The sequence below is a fragment of the Malurus melanocephalus genome, unplaced genomic scaffold, assembly GCF_030028575.1.
Source record: "Malurus melanocephalus ecotype Western Australia unplaced genomic scaffold, MMel_1.1 scaffold_272, whole genome shotgun sequence".
In the NCBI taxonomy this organism is placed as follows: domain Eukaryota; kingdom Metazoa; phylum Chordata; class Aves; order Passeriformes; family Maluridae; genus Malurus; species Malurus melanocephalus.
The window spans coordinates 289,997-310,840 of record NW_026623504.1 but is presented as its reverse complement, the minus strand read 5'-3'; the positions used below and the strand labels follow the sequence as shown (position 1 = coordinate 310,840).

General features: G+C 38.1%; 1 protein-coding gene across 4 annotated transcripts in view; it reads left to right on the top strand.

Annotated features, from left to right (window-relative positions):
• The window catches only part of RPS6KA6 (ribosomal protein S6 kinase A6), a 35,543-nt gene continuing 14,699 nt past the window's right edge, over window positions 1–20,844 (top strand). For 2 of the 4 annotated variants that reach the window (XM_057376179.1, XM_057376178.1), the window contains exons 1-10: window positions 2,768–4,884; window positions 7,702–7,761; window positions 11,292–11,408; window positions 14,038–14,119; window positions 14,906–14,986; window positions 15,485–15,564; window positions 18,368–18,474; window positions 18,728–18,765; window positions 19,841–19,983; window positions 20,758–20,828. In XM_057376179.1, coding sequence (XP_057232162.1) covers window positions 4,714–4,884; window positions 7,702–7,761; window positions 11,292–11,408; window positions 14,038–14,119; window positions 14,906–14,986; window positions 15,485–15,564; window positions 18,368–18,474; window positions 18,728–18,765; window positions 19,841–19,983; window positions 20,758–20,828 — 950 coding nt within the window. In that variant the 5' untranslated portion in view covers window positions 2,768–4,713. Of the gene's footprint in view, window positions 2,019–2,767; window positions 4,885–7,701; window positions 7,762–11,291; window positions 11,409–14,037; window positions 14,120–14,905; window positions 14,987–15,484; window positions 15,565–18,367; window positions 18,475–18,727; window positions 18,766–19,840; window positions 19,984–20,757; window positions 20,829–20,844 lie in introns of those variants that run through there. The other 2 variants (XM_057376181.1, XM_057376180.1) reach the window with 2 other exon arrangements.

The following is a 20,844-nucleotide window of genomic DNA, read 5'->3' as shown; positions in this document are numbered from 1 at the left end:
GTGTCACAGGTGTCCGTCCCCACGKAACATCCAGGGGCTTGTAAACTCACTTTTATGGCCGTAGCTCCTGTGAAAAGTTAYTGTAAGTTGTGCTGGAAATTTGCTCGCGCTAATGTGGCTGCGTATCCAGGTAGGTTGTCACTACGGAGGTCCCTTTGCCTTCCCCTGGAATAACTATGTGTTAATTATCATACACACAACGAGCACGGAGAACCAGGAGTGTCTGGCTGAGGTTTGGATGCTTAAAGGTTGAATAACTAACTCTGCGTTGATTATCGTAAACGAAACGAGCACGGAGAACCAGGAGTGCCTGGCTGAGGTTTGGATGCTTAAACGTTGAATAACTCTACACTGATTATCATAAACAAAACGAGCACGGAGAACCAGGAGTGCCTGGCTGAGGTTTGGATGCTTAAACGTGTTAAAGAACGAGGAACGACTTCGAGGTATTGCTTAGTGCTCCAGGTGCTTCATCAGCAAGGAGCAAATGAAATTTAAAAGAAAATAAAAGGTAAAACTGGTTCTGTTGCAATGATTCCCGTGTCTCAGCAGAACGTGGTGCTCGAGTATTAAAACTCTGGCACTTTGAAATCAGAAGTGAAGGGTTGCGTATCAGGTATCATCAGCTATGACAAATAAAAGATTACACCTGGGTCTGTTAGACACACAAAAGATGTTATCTAAATAAAGCTGCTTAAAACTGGTCAGACTTGCTTTCTGTGGTGCACCAGACTCTTATTGTAAGTGAAAAAGGTCYGCAGCAAAATCATCTCAAATACTAAATATGCAAGAATGAAARGATGTTCTTTAAAGGGTCTTGTTGATTTTTTTTTCCTTGATAACAAATTAGAGGGAGAAAAACCCAAATTTGTTAGTGCTTTTGATATTTGGTGTTTTTAATACCATTGTTAGATATTATAATTACTGGATATTTTTGTACCATGTCTGCTACACTCTAACATTTAAAATATTTTCTGTACCTTAATATTAGAGAAGTGCCAATTATGTTAGTGAAGCTGCAGGATTAAAAAGTCAGCAGAAGTATGAAGGGTTATTTGTTCATATTCTTTGTAAAAGCAGTATGTTGTAGTTGTAGCAAAGCTTTGGGAACTTTCCTGTTCCTGTTGATCAGTTCTTTAGGAAATACAAGAAAATTGTGATATATTGGTGCTAAAATAATCAAGTATAGAGTGTTGCAGCTGAACTGGAATGTGCATCTCTGGGTATTTTTTGGCTGGACAAGCCCTCCCACCAAGGGATGCCAGCAGAGCACAGGACAGGGGATGTSCAGCTGAAAGGGCTCTGTGTGTGTAACATCTGAATGCAACTGTTTGCAGCAGTCACTCTTTAAACTGTATTTTCCTCAGGCCTKTACATGAATTATTTCACAAGGTCTGTGTAAAGCTCCTCCAGTTGTGCTCTGTTTAAAAGGAGACTTGGTGTTTGTTGTGTCTATGTTAAGTTTGGCCAGCAGTACTTAAAGCCCATTTGTGCTAAACCAGTTTCTTCAAGTTGAGTGTGACGTTCCCAACTTAGAGGAACAAATGCTTGTGTTGTCATAACCGTTTTTATAAGTGATCTCAGGGATGTGTTGCACTTCTCACTTGTTGGATTTCTACATCCACGTGGTTTGGGGATTTAACAAAGGTGTATTTTATGTCAAAATAAATTTGGGTTTGAACTTGCACTTTAAATTTTATAGAATTAAGTATAACTCACAGTACTTACTACAGCCTTGTGTTGGCAGTCTGTGTGATCTCTGACCTTGGCCTTGCTGGAGCTACAGTCAAAAGTGTTACTGTGAAATAGGCTTTTATTTTGAAGATTAACTTGTGCCTTCTAGTGCTCTTGTCCATCAGTTGTGGAACAGGAAGAAAAATCTAAGGAATGGTTTTCTCTGAGGACTCTGCTTGTTGACTAATTTTAGGATTATGTTGTTAGCAATAAGTGCATTTCCAGTAGCACTTGTGTTGACTTGGAGTAAAAACACCTGGCAAGGAAAGGATGTGATCTTGAAGGTAGGAGACAAGTTTTCATGCTTCAAGTCACAAAAACAACATGAACTTTCGGAAGAAAYTACTCAAATTCAGGATTGAATTATTTTGACCTTTTTTGGGGGGTCTTTGAAGTGCTGAGGATTTGGGGCTGTGCACTGTGCCGTTCTTGTGTTTATATTCCTGTGCCAGTATCACTTTGTGAAGCTGTTTTGTGACTTTGGGAATTCCTTAAGCCTAGGTAGGAAGGATGAGTGTTGTGCTGTTTAAGCTTCAAATATTCAATGAACTTCTTTCACCCTGGATATTGGATTAATAGGTATTTCCATGGTAATAAAAATAGGTATGAGGGTATTGATCCTAATGAACTGTAGATTATTAAAAATAGCTACAGTCTACAAAGAAATGGGAAAGTAAACATTAACATTTYACTGACCAAATTGAATGAAATGCAGAAATAGTTGGAACTGGGCAGAATAGTTGGAATTTGGGCATTTTCTGCCTGTTGAACMGGGAGGATTGCATTTACAAGGAGCTGTGTAATTGATGTAAGCACATGCTGTTTGCTAGACATGAATATTGTGAATTGCATAAATGCAACCTCATGCTCAAATACTTAGTTTTGCAATAAATACTTCAGGAGCCAGTTGCTTAATTGCCTGATTATGACAAGGAAGACAAGGCTGAAACAAAAAAGTGAATGAAAACTAAAGTATTCTGCTGGAAAACGGGGTTGCACTGGAAGTTGCTGGTCTCCAAGAGGCATTTTCATGAGCTTAGCTGTGCTCCTGTTGTACGTAAGCTGCTGCCTTTGCCAGTTTAAATAAATGCATCTTTGATTTTGGTCAGTGTTTTCAGTCCATCCTCTGGAGCACGTTCTGAGCCTGGTCTGTCAAAGGCCACTGAATTTTGTCAGTGTTAGGAGTTGCATAACTCCTTTGTGAGTAATTACTGGCAGTGACGTGGATGACTCAGCTCTACCTAGTTTTGTGCATCTCTCAGAATCTCCACAATCGGGTGGTGTTCTGTGAAGGAGAGAAAGTAAAATATTGCCCTTAATTTAAGTGCCCTCAGCCGTTGCAATACTGTAAAGATTTTGTGAAGATCTTTGAGAACAAGTTGCCTTTAAAAAAAAAACAAACTATGCACATTAATGCTCTTAAAGAGAAAACAATGAGTGTCTTTATGCATTGAAAAGGGCTGCAATACAGTAATAGTGATGGTGGGTTTGTATACCACTTCTGAAGTTARTTTTGGAAATCTGCTATAGTGTTCTGAGTCTCTGAAAGGAGCCAGGAGTCTCCTTTGCAGGTTGCTCACCTTGCTTCCTGCAAGATACCTTTGGAAAGACTTCACAATAACCCTAAATCCAAGGAATGATATGACTTCTTTACTCATCATAGGTAGAATTTTGATATTTATATAGTGCTTTACAACATTAAGAATAAAATTTGAAGTAGTTGCTTTCATCAAGTCTAAATCTTATCCTTTTGCAGAATTACCTACCATCAGATATGATTTTGAGACAGKCTGCTTTGATTCTGGAGTTAGGATCGTTTACCCAGGCAGAAATGAAAGATCTCAAGTGCTTTGCTAATTTAGTGATCCCTATGCTTGGGGTCAGCTTTGTGTCTTGTCAGWGCTATAACTTGTTGGAGGCACACGTAATTCTCCCTTGATCTGATAATGGGAAGGATCAAAATGTTCTTTTAAAATCGCTAATTATATGTTGCTGAAGGTTTGGTATCCTGTCTGAATGTATGATTTATTTGCCACAGGAAAGGAACTTGATAGCTCTCCCTAGTAATTGATTATGGGTTTCGGTTTTTTTAGATTGATTTATCTCCCTCTTTTACTTGGTGTTTTAAAGAGTGTGAGGGAGTTACGAGGTCTCTTCCCTTTGTGGGGGGAATTGAGGGACTGGGGYTGGCCCAGGAGTTGTGTAGGTGAGAAATGGATGTGTCCAGAACCCTCAAATTCCTCAGACCTATCTCAGGAAACACGCAGTAGGCCAATGTGTTGCTAATTAAATTAACGATGCAAACTCTCTGTAGATGTAATTAAGAATAAATGAAGAACAAATGTGGTCATTCTGATAGAATATTTTTTTCCCAAGTATTTTTTAAATAATTGGGATTTCCTATGTAAGCTTGCCCTCGAATATTTTAAAATAAGTATTTGAAGTATTCCTTCTGTGTGTGGGGAAGGARACTGGTTATTCCTGTGTGCATCTGGAAAAACTGAGGTGCAGATCTGGGGACATGGCAGTAACTTCCCAAATAGATCCCAGGGAAGTAGGAAATGGGAAGGATAGAGGAGCTCTTGGTGATCCCTAGGTGGAATTTTACCTATTTGAAGCCAGACAAACAGGTGAGTGGTGGTGAATACTGCTTTCGACTTCTAACTATAGGATGATGATAAAATTCCCAGTTCTGATTTTTCTAGAAATTTTTAAATTTTGGTTGATTGCCTCAGTGAAGGCATGTAAAACCAGGGCAGGATGAACCTGCTTTACATATTCTGCTGCTTTGCCTGTGATTAAACATTTTTGCTGACCTTTAGCCTGGCTACTTTCAACCAAAACCTGTAGATCCACCAATTCCTAAGGCATTTACCATGTMATCTGTGAAAACAGCCTTAATATGGGGGGGAAGATGGTTTAAATCTCTATGGTAATACTGGGAATCTTCTGCTRTGCTGTAAATATCAGAGGAGGAACATGTGCAATAGCAGTTCAGCCTTTTCCCAGCCCACAGACGCCCTTTGGATATTCTCCCAAGGTAACAGGGATGTCCCAGTCATGGATCCACAGCTCTGTTTAAATCCAGAGGCACATTGCTTCATCCTCCCTGGAAGACAGTTGGATCCYTCAGCCTGCACCTCTGCAAAAGTGAGTGTCTGACCTGCCAGGTGCTCTGACCTAAACTTTGAGCTCATCTATTTACATAGTTCCTTTTGTTATTTTATACTAATCAACAACGTGGGGTACTTGGTGTCATCTCCAAAATGTGTGTTTGGAAAGTATTGTCAGTGTTTGCCTAAATGTCTGAGTTCAGTTTGTGTTTTCCGGGGAGTTAATATTTAAAATGTTCTGTTGTRGGACTTTAGCAGCACTGAACAGCAAAAAGGATTCCAGGATGAAGGAATCTCCTTCACAATCATAGTACTGGCTTCTTTTACCTGTTCTTTTTATAGAGAGCTATGATTTTTAATTCTCAATAATAAATTAAATTTGTGCATTTGTAGATATTTAGTAAGTAATGACTTAGAGGTTAAAATAGTTCTGTTCTATATATGTTTGTGCATAAATATTCATGATTAAGTCACTAAAAGGAACCTCACTTGGCTGTGGAAGCTGCATTTTGTATCTGGTTTCCACAGAGGTGGGAAATAAGTATTAACTGTCACTTTTCTTTTTTTGCCAGCTTCTGGTTATTGAAACTTGGCCAATTAAGTGACTGTACAAGACAGCAGTGATTTGATTTTTGTCATTGACTTTTTTTAGCTGAATTACTTAACAAGCTACCAGACTTTGGGTTATATTCCARCAGGCTTGCAGGGGTTTTGGGTTACTTGGGTTGTTTTTAACAGACAGTGACCAGGCTTCACAAACAAATATGGCAAAAGTGTAGCTGTGTGTATCCAGCAGTAAAAGCAGGTTCRTGCCCTTGAACCTCGAATTCTTTGGACTAAAAATTGGCAGATGTCCCAGCTCGTATCAGTACCAAGAGACTGGACAGGAAAAAACAAACATAAACTAAGGAGCAACAATGAAGGGGAAAAGTGTATGATAGGAAATTGTTAATTAAGATGATTACCTGCCATAAAAATCCAATAGCTTAGTGCACTTGATTTGGCAGCAAGTTGAAAGTACATTACATGGTGTTCTCAGGAACAGCCTAGATGAAATAACACACGGATTTTGGGTTCAAAACCCATTCCAGCTTGTTTTCAACATATCTGCAGTTCTTYTGGCTGGTAGCGTCAGTTCCAGAGTATAAATTTAAGTAACAAAAGTTGGGAAATGCTCATATTTACAGAAAGAAAAGATGAGATGCACATTAAAATCATTATGACTTAATGTCCGTGAAGGAACAGTGTTATTACATTTCTGACCTGGAGTGGAAACCCAGTTTATTTCTAGTTTCATATCAGCTTTTTGGATAATTTTGGAGGGGCTTCACATTGGTTCACACTTGAATGTAAATCATCTGGTGGTGTGAAAAAAAATGGCATGGAAATGAGGTTGGAGGTCAGAGCTGGGCTGAAMTTTGGTATTATTTCTTGATTTATTCAGTTAATTCATACCGTAACAACTATAGTGAGTGTCTTGTCCCTCCCAGTATCTAATTTGGAAAAAAATATTTATGCAAAAAAATAAATAAGTTATGTAGCAAATTAGTAGCTTTGGTTTCTGAATCCAGGATAATGGGCAAGTAATTTTTGGTCTTTAGAGTTGGAGTGGAACACATGAGAGATGAGTGATGGGAATGGGTTAAACTGAGTTATGATAAATAGAAGCTTGAAGAGTGAAAATACATGAAGCTTTATGCCATTTCCTTGATCTCTTCTTTTTCCCCAGTGAGGATATAGTCCAAAAATAAGTTCCAGTATCTTGCTACAAAAATTGGAGGTTTAATTTTATCAAAATCATTAATTTATGAATTAGCTCTTAAAAGCTCTCYTTAAAACCAGGAGTCTGTAGCAGCAGTGAAGTGGTTGAGGGTTTTCTTGGGTGACACAGCCATGGTACAAACCTGTTCCTCCAGATTCTGCCTTTGGTTCTGAACAGAGGAATCTGTGGGGCAGAGGAATCTTTGTAGTCCTGTGTTTTACCAACTCCCATGCTGACAGTAATAAAACATTCCAGTATCTGAGGCAGGGATTTTGTATAAATTCAGAAGTACAAGAAAAAAAGTCATCACCCAGCATAAAAATTTCATTGGTTGAACTCTTATTTTTAGAGAAAAAGTAGTTTGTTTTCTTATATTATTTCTGGTTAATATTTTAGTGTGAGACCTGTGCTACATAAATCTAGAGATGCTGAACAATTAATATATAAATTAATTGGCAATTATTACTAGCAAAATCCATAATRGATTCACCCATTTTTTGTCAGGTATTTCCAGTTTTTAATTAATGCTTTGCAAGTCTGAACAGAGCATGTACTTCATATTTCTGGGGTTTGGGTTTTTACTTAGGGAGAGCTTAAACTAAGTTTTGAAGGGTTTTTTTTCTGCAGCTGAGGACTTGGTGTTTTCAGAAAGGCTTGGAATCACTTTTCTCTTTAAACTGCAAATTAATTTTCATTAGAAGACTTTAGGTTTTTGAAAAGTGTCTGCAGCATGAGTTTTGTGCATAACTGAGGACTTCTGCATTAGTGTCATCTTGTCGGGGTGGTATCTGTAGCTTTTAAAGGAGTTTTAAATTAATCCCAATTAAATAACACTGGCATAATAATAATAATGATGGCATTTACAAAGGGAGATGCTAAATGATACATAAGGGAGATGCTAAATATAACTACTGAGTAGTAGTGTTTGTTTGAAACTACAGCTTTAAATTAGAGCAGTCCCACCACCAGTTTGCACTTGTTTTCTCTGAAATGTAAATTGGTCAAATTATGAACTCTGTTAATTTGAAATTGCTGGGTCTTAATGATGTTTTTTTTTCTTTTTTTTTTTTTTTTTTGCATTCCCCTCTCCAGCTAAATGGCCTTAAAATGGCAGATGAGCCTATGGAAGAAGGTGAACCATATTCCTACCACGTGAGTGTTCGATACCTGTTCACTTTAACCACTCATTAGCATGACCTCCTGTTGAAGCAAAATTTATTCATTCCCTGCTCTTTAATGACTTCTGAACCCATCATTTTATTTGAGCAACATCTGAGGAGACTCAAAGTCTCAAAGATGGTTTTGGAAATTAGTACCTRAGTGGGGATTGTAAGTGCCTTGTTTAGGAAAATCCGTTGTGTGAGGCAGAGCTTTCTGGAAAGATTCCTTGTGCTGGAGGGAGCATTTGCTGATCCCTCAACTTCAAAAATGCTCACACCAACCTTTAACTTTTATAGAGAGTGCTCAGTGTTACTCTTACTACACTGTCACCTGTTCTGCCTTTGTAGTTTTGAAYGTAGTTGCTTTACATTCAGCTCAAAGGTGCTTAATTCTGCTGTTTTAGAACAGAAGTAGTGTTTACATCAGTATGCTAATTTTGCTTTTATGTAGAAATATCCCAGGTAGGCCCCTATTGAGCATGGTTTTTGTCCAGTGCCTGTTTAGGGGGCTCTGAAGGTGAGTGTTCTGTGTGCTGCTAACCTTGGACTAAGCTTTGGGCTCATCCTGTGTGTGATGAAATGCCTGACTTCCCATGGAAATATTGGCCATCATTTTTCAACAGACTTATCCTTGGATTTTTGAACAGGGTCATGAAGAGCGTGTCAGGTGCCTGTTGCCCAGAGAGGTTGTGGACTTCCCATTCCTGRAAGTGTCCAAGGCCAGGCTGGATGGGGCTTGGAGCACCCTGGGATAGTGGAATATGTCCTTGCCCATGGCAGGGGGTGGCATTGGATGGTCTTTAATGTCCCTCCAATCTAATTACTCTGGGATTCTGTGATTAGTAGATCTTACCAGCAGTTGTAACCACTGCTTTGTGTTACAGGAGCAACATTTCTAAGTTAGGGATTTGGAGAATAAACTCTTGGGCGTAGAATCACCTAGTGCTTGGATGTTTCCTGGTGTGGAGTGTAGCAAGGAAAGGAGCAGTGGATTGTCTTGAACSAGGAGGAGGAGGAGGTTGCTGTCAGGTGCAGGGAGCTGTGACAAAGCCACAACTGATGCTGGCATTTCCTTTGGCTCCTGGTGAACCTACTGGGAACAGGRTGTAGTTCCCTCTTGAGCAAGGCCACTTGGTGGGAACTGGTGCCTCAGCTCAGAAAGAAATTTGCTTCTTGAGCAGCAGAACACAAAATGAGATAACCAAATTTGCAGTTCATGGAGGCCAAAGTAGAAATGAAAATGAAAGTGGCTTGGGGCTGCTCCGCTCTTTGTGTGCTCATTCCTTGGTGATGATGAAGAGGTCTCTTTATACCTCAGCCATGCCAATTTTTAGTACCTTAATGACAGTTAAGTAAGTGAAATTATATAGACATTTTTTGTGAGGATAAAACACTTTGTAAAAAAACTAATTTCATCCATCTCGAGCTAGTCTATTTGCATGGAAAACATTTCTCTCCTGAGTTCACATTTAGAAATCCTCTCAGTCTCCTCAGCAACCACGTGTGATGTCACAGGCTAATGGCTTGAGGTGGGTGATAAACACAGGAGAGGCTGAACTCTTAAAGAGCTTTTCTCATGCAAAGGTTCACAATGTTAGGGAATACAAATTAGGATGGTGAAGAAAAAAGGCTTCTCAATAGAGTATTTACATATTTCATAGGAAGAACCAGCCATTAAGTCTGTTGTCTAATTACACACCAAGTTGTACAACTTGCTGCTTTCATCTGTCATCCGATGACTTCAAAATGCTGCTGTTCTTACCTGCCTTAAATTAGGCATGTGTTTAAAAACTAAAGGAAAATGAAAAGATAGTGCATCTATGCTCTGGGTACGTAAATGCTGGGTCACCAGGGTGGCTGGATGAGGGGAAGTTGGGATGTTTACAGTGTGTCATCATTGTGTGTCAGCTGTGGGTTTGTGACCAGCGAGGGAAATAAAGTGGCTTGGAGTGTGAATTATAGAATTAACTTTGTTTCCCAGCAGTGTCTGGTGTTAATACCCACCTTTGTGTGGGAAGCAGGCAGAAACAAACAGGCCTTTCCCAGAAAGAGGATGAAATAAGAGAGAGAGGGGAGGRGAAAGGACTCGTGTGCAGTAACAGCTGGACTACGATTTGGGAATATACCAAGATGTTTGTTTGAGCTCTTTCTTTCCCCCACTGGACGAGGAAAGCAATTAAGGCAGAAGCAGTTAATGTAGTATGATGATTGCTTCTTTTTTTTTCTTTAATTACTGCAGTATGTACAAATTTAGATGATCAGATTTCTACTCAGAATTTATGTGTAAAATCCAGGCACYTCTRWWYRAMYTKWGCWMARKTYRWWYAGAAGTTTTGATGCACAGTGCTGGGCAAARAGTTCACCTGACTATAGAATGATGTTTCCAAAACCCAGCTGTTCCAGCCAGTGCTCAGGTCCTTTCCTGGTGCTGTTTGACTTCTCCTCGAGAGGCAGGAKCTTACAGGAGGTTGGTGGGGTGTTTTTCTGGTGTCTCCTAAGAGAAGCTTTCAAGAGGAATGCCTAGAGAGAGCTGATAATCATTTGATGCCCTAGAAGTGAAGTGCTGCAAATCAGATGGGGTCTTCTCTTATGATTTTTCAATAAAGAAGTTTATTGATATTMTTGATAGGGCTGAGGGTGCTGCTCCTTTTCCACCTGCAAGCTGAGGTTGCTGTTGTTTGCTTTAGTTTTTAATTTCAAGAGTGCTTATTTTGACACCTTGCTTGTTTTGGCTCTTAGAAACTTCTCTTACACCATAAAAGCTGCAATCCATCATGGGATTTGTTGTCATCAGGAATGTTTGTCTTTTCACAACTGTGCCTTGCTTTGCTAAAGATGAGAAGGCCATGTGAAAGTCAAGAGAACATGAAATCACTCAGCTACCTCAGAATTACCCTCAGCTGTCTGAAGGAGGTCCCCACACAGGATAATCTTCCTGCACCCCAGAGCTGTTTCTTCTCTTGGMTGCAAGAATTCTCAGAGTCCTTAAGATGACTCATATCTTATTTATGGTCTTCAAATGCTGCCTGTTCCCCCAGCTACAAATGGATGACCAGWGTTATTATTTGCTGCTGTGAAAAGCAATAATTACCCCAAATGATGAAATTCAATTTGGCTTTCATTAAGACTTATTTCAGGAAGGGAAAAGATGAGAAGAGTAATCACTGGGAAAACTAAAACTGTGAAGCAGAGGTGAAGCACAGAAGTCTTGGTTTAAAAACCTGTACATTTATTCCTTTAGTGTAAAATAATCCAGCTTTRCTGTAGTTGGAATATTTATGGCAAAAGAAAATTAACATTCTTTGAGAATTTTCCTTTAGTTTGGAAATTTTAGATGCATCTGTATGATAGATGGGAAAACTCTTCATTTGAACAGTTTTCCTTTATGCCATATTAAAATTTCAAAACTTTATTAAAATAAAACTCAACAAGGAGAAATCTAGGTATTTACATGCACTTTTAGCAAGAGTTAGTTGCTTCAGGGCTGTTCACTGTTGTTTTTTGTTTGCTTTCAAATCACAGGATGAAGGAAGTGTGAAAGAAATTCCTATTACACACCACGTGAAAGAAGGATGTGAGAAAGCAGATCCAGCACAGTTTGAACTACTTAAGGTTCTGGGACAGGGATCATTTGGGAAGGTAAGATGATGAACTTGTTCCATAGGCCTCTCCAGACATTCCAGGGAAATAGTGGCCAGCAGAGTTGCTGGGAATGTTTGACATTTCGTTGACTAATTGAATCCATTCCCAGTCTTGCCCCAGTGCTGTGGACAGAACCTTCTGAAGGAAGTGGTAGTTTGTCTTTTAATGATGGGACTTGACATGCTGGGAATGTTTGGGTTTTTTTAAGACACAAAATCTTTATTTATGCAGCTACAGAAGAGATGATTGTGGCAGTTGGGAACTTGAACTGAAGTAAGAGTAAAGTAAATAACCTRGGAAATGTATTTCAGGTTTTCTGCTTTGCTGTATTTATCAAGTGATCTGCAGTTAAAAGACACTAATTATTCAAATGGCACAGAGAAGAAATCTAGCAGGGTTTTTGTTACAATATTTTCCTTTTGTAATGTGCCACTTGGTGTCAAGTTAAAAATCTGATCTCTCAGTCACTGTGTTACAACACAGCAGTTGAAATATTAATCCTAGTGTATAAGAAGGTAATTAATTTTTTAAAACCAGACTCAAACTACATCTTTTGCAACACATCAAAAGTAGTCAATCAGCTTTATGTTTGTTTCTATTTTCCTATTCTTCTGCTGGTTCTGTGTGTGTGTCTAGGCAGGAACAAACCTCTACATAGAGTGGAATGAGAGAGGAGAAAATAGACCTTAGGAAGGCATTGTGTCAATAAGTGGTGGTGTAGAGAGATTTTAAATATTTCTTAATGTTTTGAGGTTTCAGAAACATTCCTTTACCTGGTAATGTTGATTGCCAATTCCCTCACACACTTCTCACCGTCAGAGCCTGAAAGGCTCCATGTATTWATTCCTCCTGAATTGATGTGTCTGAAGCTACCTCAGGGTTCAGCACARCTGGCACAGACAGCCCTGACTCAGATTTGGCTTCCCAGAGTTCAGGGCTCTGCCAGCCTAAGGAGTGCTCTTGCTTGGAATCCCASCAGCTTGGCCAGACATGCTCTGGAGCTTTGCAAAGCTGGCACTGCCTGCTCCAGGAAGCAGCTTTAGGAGCTGCATGGTGCCTCTTGCACACCTCAGCTCACATCTATTTATCTCTGTTCTTTTCCATTGAAAAGAGAAAGCAAACAAGAAAATGAGTGGCTCTTGCTTTGGAGGTGTTTTCTCTTTCCATTTCTACTCCCAGGGTCCTTCCTTTGGCCTTGGCAAACACAGAGTTGATTTGCTGGAGCCTGATTTTGACATCACTGCAGAAATAAAGGGTCAAACCTCCTGTCCATTACTGAATTTCTCTTTTCATCCTTTGAGGAATGATATGCCTTCCAAGGCAGATGTGGAGTTAAGGAGGTTTTATCTGCCAATTAAATAAATAGGTGATGCTTCAATCGTTCTCACCTATTTTGGGCCTTTTTAGCTTAAATTTGTAATTTATACATGAATTCCTTATGTTCTCACAACTTGCTAGTTATTAAAACTACAGTATTTCTGTGTTGCTACTATTAATATTTTATAATTGTGATTGTATTCATCTGCAGATGYTTTCTTAGTTCCTGGTGTTCAAATTACCCCCTTCACTGTTTTCTGTCACCTTGACCTGTGGGAGAGCACTGTTGTAGGTCAATTATTGGGCAAAACTTATTAAAACAAAAGGCCAGACAGCCTTGAAATATGGTGACATGTTTCTTCTAACCAGAGCTTCAAATAAAAACAACCCCTCTCCCAACCTTGTACAATTTAGTTATCACAATGCTTGAATTTCTGATTATAGAATGGAAAATTTGACAAGATTATTGAAAAAATACATCTAATCTCTACATAGCTGACAATTTCCAACAAAATATATATGTAAATAAGTGTAGTATAAAGAAAATTCTGGATAAGGTGAGATYAGAGAGCCAATTTTGGTTAGCTCTTGGCTTTTTCTTGTGACTTGTATATTATTTTTACAGCAAAAATTAATAGTTCATAACTAATAATTGCTATTACACACACAGCAATTTAGAAGTGGGAGCATATATCCCAAACCATTTTGTATTTGGAAGATCTGGTAGTTAAAAATTGGTAGCTCCATGTATTTGTACTGCAGTATTTTAGTTAATGTGCTTTTCTCAGTGTCAAGTTATATCCCATCTATCTTTAAAACTCTTCTGGAGYGAAAAGAGTAGAAAAACCTGTTGGAGTTGCTATTCCAGAGGGAAAGGKTTCTTTGATCTTAAATGGTGAGGTTTCCTTGCTTTCATCTCACCACTTGTACAGAATTCATTAATAAAATGAATGTTTCAGGTTTTAGACTTGGGTCTTAAACCTCAGAAATCTCTTGGGAAGTGGCAGACCAGGCAAAATTGTCATTCTCTAAGAAAGTGACRGAAAGAAACATCTTTCTGTAAGAACTTGTTTGATAAATCAGGAAGAAATCCAAAATTTGTGGCCATTATAATGCTTCATAGAGCTGGGTGCTACTGCAGCTCTGATCTGATCAAGGAATGCAGTTTTACTCTTCCTTTAAAGGTGTGTGCTTAGCAAAGAGCACTGGAAGCTGCCTGACATTGATAGGAGGTTTGCAAATGCTTTGGGAGAGTTTGGATTGGATTACCAAGCTTGCAGTGATTTAAAAATGGGCTTTATATTACCAGGTCTTCCTCGTGAGGAAGATAATTGGGCCTGATGCTGGGCAGCTTTATGCAATGAAAGTGTTGAAAAAAGCTTCTTTAAAAGGTAGGTCTGGCTCTCAGTTGAGACTTGGGAACATGGGGTTTGGTGCACCTGYATTTAAAAGCTTTTTTTAATCTTRAATATTTGTCAGTGAGTTCATAACTCTTCTCTGACAGTATGKTTKKKKTTTTTTTTTTAGAATAACTTGTAAGTTCATGTTTAAGTGTTATTTTAAATCTGGCCAGGTAGCTTTAATTATGTGGTCAGAAATACTCTTTCAAAGTTTAGAATTGGATTATTTAATTCTGTTTAGACTTTTCATTATATGAAAACAAGTTAATTTCATAAACAGTTTTCCTTTTGTCTTTTGTTAAGTTAGAGCTCTGTTGTGGTTAAAATTAAGTCGTTCTCTTGTTCCCAGAGCCATAACAATTTAATTCAGTGTTTGGCTTTTAGGAGACACTTGAATGGGTCAAGTCCACTGYGTGTAGACAGGACTGTTACTGTTAAAGGGTAAAAGTAATTGTAAAAATATTTTATATTCAGTACAGATAGTTAATGCAAAAGTTGAACTTGGAACATAGATGAGAGTTTTTTGCTTGGAAGCAATATGGATTATGACAAAACATGGGGATGAGTTGGAAATATAATGAAGCAATTGAGAAAGTTGGGGCAGACAAGAGACTTTGCTGTCTAAAAGAATGAGTTTTATGGGAGACTTGAAATTAAAAAACAAATAAGGTGATGAGGAAAGAGATTTCTTTAGGCAGCAAAGCCTTTCTGCTGTGTTTGTCTTGTACCAAATGCATTTGTTTCACAGTGTTTTTTTTTTTTCTTTGCTGCCATCAGTTCGGGACCGGGTCCGTACCAAAATGGAGCGAGACATCTTGGTAGAAGTAAATCACCCGTTCATCGTCAAACTGCACTATGGTTGGTGTTGATTCCTTTCTCTTTGCCTAAAGCCCCTTTCATTCCTTGAAGGCACAGCTGCTCTCATTCTTCCTTACTTTTGGAAGGTTCAGGTTAGGTTCTAGCAGCATGAAAAATAATGTAYATACACATCTATGTAAAAGTTTTAGGTTCAGCCCTCTCAAAATTAAAGATTTGCAAAGTTCTTACAAGTTCTGCAGAGATTTTGTACTTCTCATTGATTTAACCCAAACCTTGGTAATTGACATCCTTGCTGTTTCCCTGTTTGAAAAGGAGAAATAAAAGAACATTATTTTAATCATCTCTTATGACTAAGATTTTCTTCTGTGAAGAAGCAAGGAATCATTCAGTAAATTACCTCATGTGCTGCTGAATTATTTCAGTTCCATAACAATAGTATTGCCTGTGTCTGAAATTTCCTTCTTGTAAAAGCATTCAGACCTGTTTTGTAGCCTTGTCATACAACTATTGATTTTTATTTTCTTTTCRTTTTTAAAGCCTTTCAGACTGAAGGGAAGCTCTATTTAATATTGGATTTTCTCAGGGGAGGAGATGTATTCACACGATTATCCAAAGAGGTAAGTACCTACAATTTTATCTCCACTCACTCTTAGACAGGGGTTGGGTTTTGTTGGTACAGGATTGGCTTCTAAACCTGTTTGCCCCCATGTCACAGTGAAGTTTTTAATAACTTAGTTGGGTTTTCCTTACATATTCTAGATTCTGYTCTATCCTTAAGAAACCCGAGTGTGTATTGATGAGTAGCCCAAGTTTTAATTTGGCATCTGCAAAGTACAGTTCTTTTGTCTAAAAATGTTTTGTTGCTTGGAAACACAACTGAAGTAAATGAATATTTAGCACTGGAGGAAGGGGATGTGGAGTTCTCATGCTCTTAGTCAGCTTAGGTGCTCCTGGAATCCTGCAGCCCTGAGAGGTTTCTGCTGCTCTATAAAATTGCCTCGTGCTGCAATCCAAATGCTCATCCTGATCCCCACAAGTGGGAACACTGAGTGCTTTTGAGCCCCCTCCCCTCCATCCAACCCTGACACACAACTGGACCTTTAATTTTTCATTTCTATTTTTGTTTTCTGGAGGGAGAGCTTTAGAGGAGGGAATGGGAGACAGCTACAGGCTGTTGTTATTTTTTTTAAMCATTTGCCATCAAATATTTATTACGTGTTACCTTAAGTGTTATGAACACGTTTAGAGGACTTTTATTTTCTTTTGCCAGACCTTTTATAAAGATCTAAATTTTTAATGGCAGTTTCTCAACAGCTTCACAGCAAGAGAGGTTTTCAGTGTTTTCACCACTGTAAATCCATTTATATTGCCAAAGCACAGGAAAAGCCACTTTCCTAAATGAGGAAACCATGTTATCTGCCTGATTTTTTCATTGCATGAAGAAGATTGTTTACTCCCAGTATGTAAGACTAGGAGAGAGTTTTTTTCCCCATATACTTTTCATAAAAATAAAGATTTTACTTTAGRAACAGGCAAAAGAGAAGGAAGAATTCAAAGGCATCTTTGTTAAAAGCTGAGCTTGGTAACACTAATTATGTCTAAGAATTTGAGCTCAAAATTAATTAATCTGGAAGCTAAAAATGGCTGTTAAAAACTTAAAGTGATCGACTTGTCCCGAGTTATTGGAGCAGGAGGTAGGAAAGAGGTCAGGCTCTGCCTTGGTATGGGATGTTTAATTACAGRGGATATTCTGGAATAGCAGGAAGAGCTGTTCTCTTGCACTAACCCAGCTGGGATTATCCACTGTGCAACATTCTTAAATAAGGGGTGCCAAGCTGTCCATAATAACTCTGTAAGGGGTTGTCAGAGGGAAATATTCCCTGTRGGAATCAAGAAGTCATAATCCTCAAGTTTTCTTAATGCTAAGACTCYACATGTTTTTTGCAAGACTTCAGTTACCTTCTGTGCCTGTTTTTAAGTATTTTAAATATTGCAGTGTATATAGATATTAAAAAACCCAGGGTTTTATTTTCTGATGGGAATGTGAGGTAATTTCAGGAGTCCATGGTAAAACACAGCCTKTGGACAAGGCACAGGAGGATAAATTCCCTGTGGCATTTCATACTTTGCACACAAGGATTATTTTCAATTAATTTGGTTTAGTATGAAGTTATTAAAAGACTTTTGTTGGTCTTTAAATTCTAATGTGAGTAGGAGAGTTTCAGCTGTGGCAGTGAGATGAGTGCATAATGAAGTTTTTATTGGTAGTATTTAATGAAGTTGACTTGCATCATGTTTAACTTGACCCAGAGAACAGCTTTAAATGTCATTATGGGGAGATGGCAGATGAGCATTTAGCATCATTGTATTCTGAGATTTGCATTTTGGCTGCTCCAAGGGCTAATGAAATCCAAGGAGTAATGAAGTCCAAGATTTCCTCTTGCTCTTTTGAAAGAGATGAACAGCAGCATCAACATCACTCTTTAGAGGTGTGAAGGTGCCACTGTGTGCAGTGTAACAGCTTCATTGTTCACCCAGGGTTAWCCCCTGTCATTATGGAAATCAGGGAATGTTTCTGTGCCTGCAGAACAGATCACACCTGAGCAGTTCAAAGTGCAGGGTGGTGGCACTGAATCAGAGAGCCCAGGGACCTCCATTTCAGCCTCACTGCACTCCCCATTCCTGCTGCATTCAGCAAATAAGGGAATAGCTCCCTTTAAAGCCCAAATTCAGTCCTGTCATTTAAAGATTCCAAGCTCCTCCAGCGATTTGTAGAACATGGCAGAAGCCAAAGCAGGTCCAGTTTGTGTATATTAAATTAGAATCAGTCTGTGGAGTGTTCAGGATGGAAGTGCATCTCTGCTCTAGAAGCAACAGCAATTTTTCAGTGTCTCACCAGGGTTCTTTAATTTTTTTTTTCCTAAGAGCAGAGTAGGTTCTTCAGCTCCCAGACTGTCATTGTTTTTGTCACCAGTGTTTTATTGTGTATGCTTTTTTCCAGAATGTTTTTTTTTTTCTCTAAATACTGTTAATGTGATTTTACACTCACCCAATACAGCAGCCATGTATTAAATTTTATGATGCAGTGGAAAACTGTCAGGGATTGTGGCAGGAGGAGTGCTGGGGGTCAATTGTGCCAAATATAACAATTTATTATCTAAAAGTTAACTAATGCTTTGCAGTAACGCTGATGTTTTTATTTAAGTATTGCAGGTAGTTTGTGTACTTTATAATTAAYAGATATTAATAAATAATTTCTTTTGGGTGAACTCATGAATTGTGAGTTCACAAGGGACTTTTAAAACTGAAATTTCAAATTTGAAATTTGAAATTTAGACAGACAGGACTGTATTTTTTTTAGATTGCAGTTTTAAAAACTGAAGACAAGATCAGAAGGTAAATCTATACAGTTCTTATTAGGTTATGTTTACAGAGGAAGATGTGAAATTCTACCTCGCAGAACTGGCCCTTGCTTTGGATCACCTTCACAGCTTGGGAATTGTGTACAGGGACCTGAAGCCAGAAAAGTAAAGTAAAATGTATTTTACCACTCTTATGTGTATTTTGCTTGTTGCTTTGCCTATTCTACTGTAAAAAATTAAAACTTATATTTTCTATTTGTTTACAAAGTCTTAAAAAGATACCTGATTTAAATTAAATAATATTTGCTTGTTTAAGTAATAACAGATTTGGATATCATAATTTTAAACTTATATTTTAAATGTTATATGCAAACATTGCTCTTTATGTGTTTTGGTGAATGTGAATTTTAATTTTCAGCATTTTGCTTGATGAAGCAGGACATATCAAGTTAACAGGTAAGCACCACTCATTAATACAGCCTTTTCCAAATAAGCTCTTTTGTGTTTCTGTATTACAAACTTGAAATGCATGTAAAATTGCAGAAAAAAAGTTCTGTGAGGAGCAATTCAAATACATATGTTAGGAAATTATGTATTCAAAAGACTGTGTGGAAAACAAATTGCTATAGATTTCTGAGAGCTTTAAATTGCATTTAAGGTGATGCTTTTATACTGGAGATTTCATAATATATTTAAATCTGAGATATTGCTGTTAGACTCAAAGAGAAAACTAAATTTTTTAAACCCTCAAAGATTTGAGAGAATAATGGTGATGGAAATCAGGTTTATAAAATGCATCCCTTTAAAAATTCTGGTATATTTAAATACAATTCAGTCCTAAATTTTTTCACTTCCTACTGAAAGTGGAAATAATAAGGGATGGGATCATTGATTAGCAATCATTTTCCCCTATGAAGAAAGGATATTTCAGAACCTCCATGAGAGCTGAACAAGCGTCAAGGACTTGTGTATTCAAAATAGGGAAACTGTTCTGGGAAGGAAATATTCTGGGAATGCAGGACTGTTCTGTGCTGTACTCAGGTTTGTGTGAGTCAGGTTGTGAACCCATGTTGCCTTATGTAACAACAATATTTTTAGTCTGATTTTATTTATTCATCATTCACTAAGACCAGACCATGCAGGCTGCATTCCCTTTGAAACTGATTTTTACTTCTATCCAATTTTTTGTGTGAAYAAAGCAGGCAGTAAACAGAGAAAATGAGAACTTCTGMGTATCTTAGGGCTCTAAATGTTAGAATTTCAAATGTCGAGTTATTTCAGTAATAATTTTAATGGCTWATCATGAATTTAATGACTTTTAGAATGGCTTTGGAGGTGTGTAGTAAACTAAATGTGCTATCTCCAGATAAACCTGCAGTCTCTTGTTTCATGGAGAGCTGTGATAATMGTATTTCTGAAAATAACCAACCCAAGCCTGTCAACACTTGGATTTTGAAGTACCCTATATTGATGTATTTTTTTCCCCCTGAAGTTCTTTACTGGCTGTATTCTTGTGATGCTGTTGTTGTAGACTTTGGACTCAGCAAGGAATCAGTAGACCAAGAGAAGAAGGCCTATTCTTTCTGTGGTACTGTAGAGTACATGGCTCCTGAAGTGGTAAACAGGCGAGGGCACAACCAGAGTGCTGACTGGTGGTCCTTTGGGGTCCTCATGGTACTGTATTTTTCCCTTGCTAAGCTCACAAAAATACACTTAGAATAAGCTTGGTCAGTTCTAATTAGCAATGTTTGGGTAAGGGGGACAGTTCCATAACTGAATTGCTACTGGGTGGAATAAAATGGACTTTTCACTTCTAAGGAATGTTTATAAGGCACCAGGAAAATCCTGTGTGTCGTCCATTAGTAGTTAAAACCAGTTGCAGTCCATGTGAAACTTCACTTAGTATATTTATTTTGCATGTGAGTTGATAGTTAGATTTAAAAACAGTTGCATTTAAAAACAGACTTGAAGATTTGGTTTGAAGGAATATTAATGGCATTTCTGTAAGAGGCAGCCTGTGGAAGGAATGCTGGAGTGGAGCAGTGAGATAAGCCAGTCACTGCTGCCTCTTCTGCCCTTGCTGGAGTGTGGTAGAGCATCAGCCTGACATGCAGATGGACTTGAAAAGTAAACTACTGTTCTAGAATTTACCATTCTTGTAGTTTTTAGATTATGGCAACATCTAAAAGCTGGTTATGGAGGAGATTTTATTACTTTCAGGTAGCTTTGTGATGTAAAATTCTCCTCCATCATTATGTTACACTTASCACTGTTCTCATCATGTAAACTGCAAGTGAGAACAGAATTTTAGATTTGGGAACATTTTCATAATCTTYTCAAAGTTCAAACCAGTCTGATGTACAGATAGGAAAGAGTGCATTGCTTAACACTTTATTTCAGCAGTTGGGGAAAGAAATGTTGATTTAGATTAACRTTTGTTCTTTCCAGTTTGAAATGCTTACTGGTACCCTGCCATTTCAAGGTAAAGATCGAAATGAGACTATGAATATGATACTGAAGTAAGTATATCTCCTT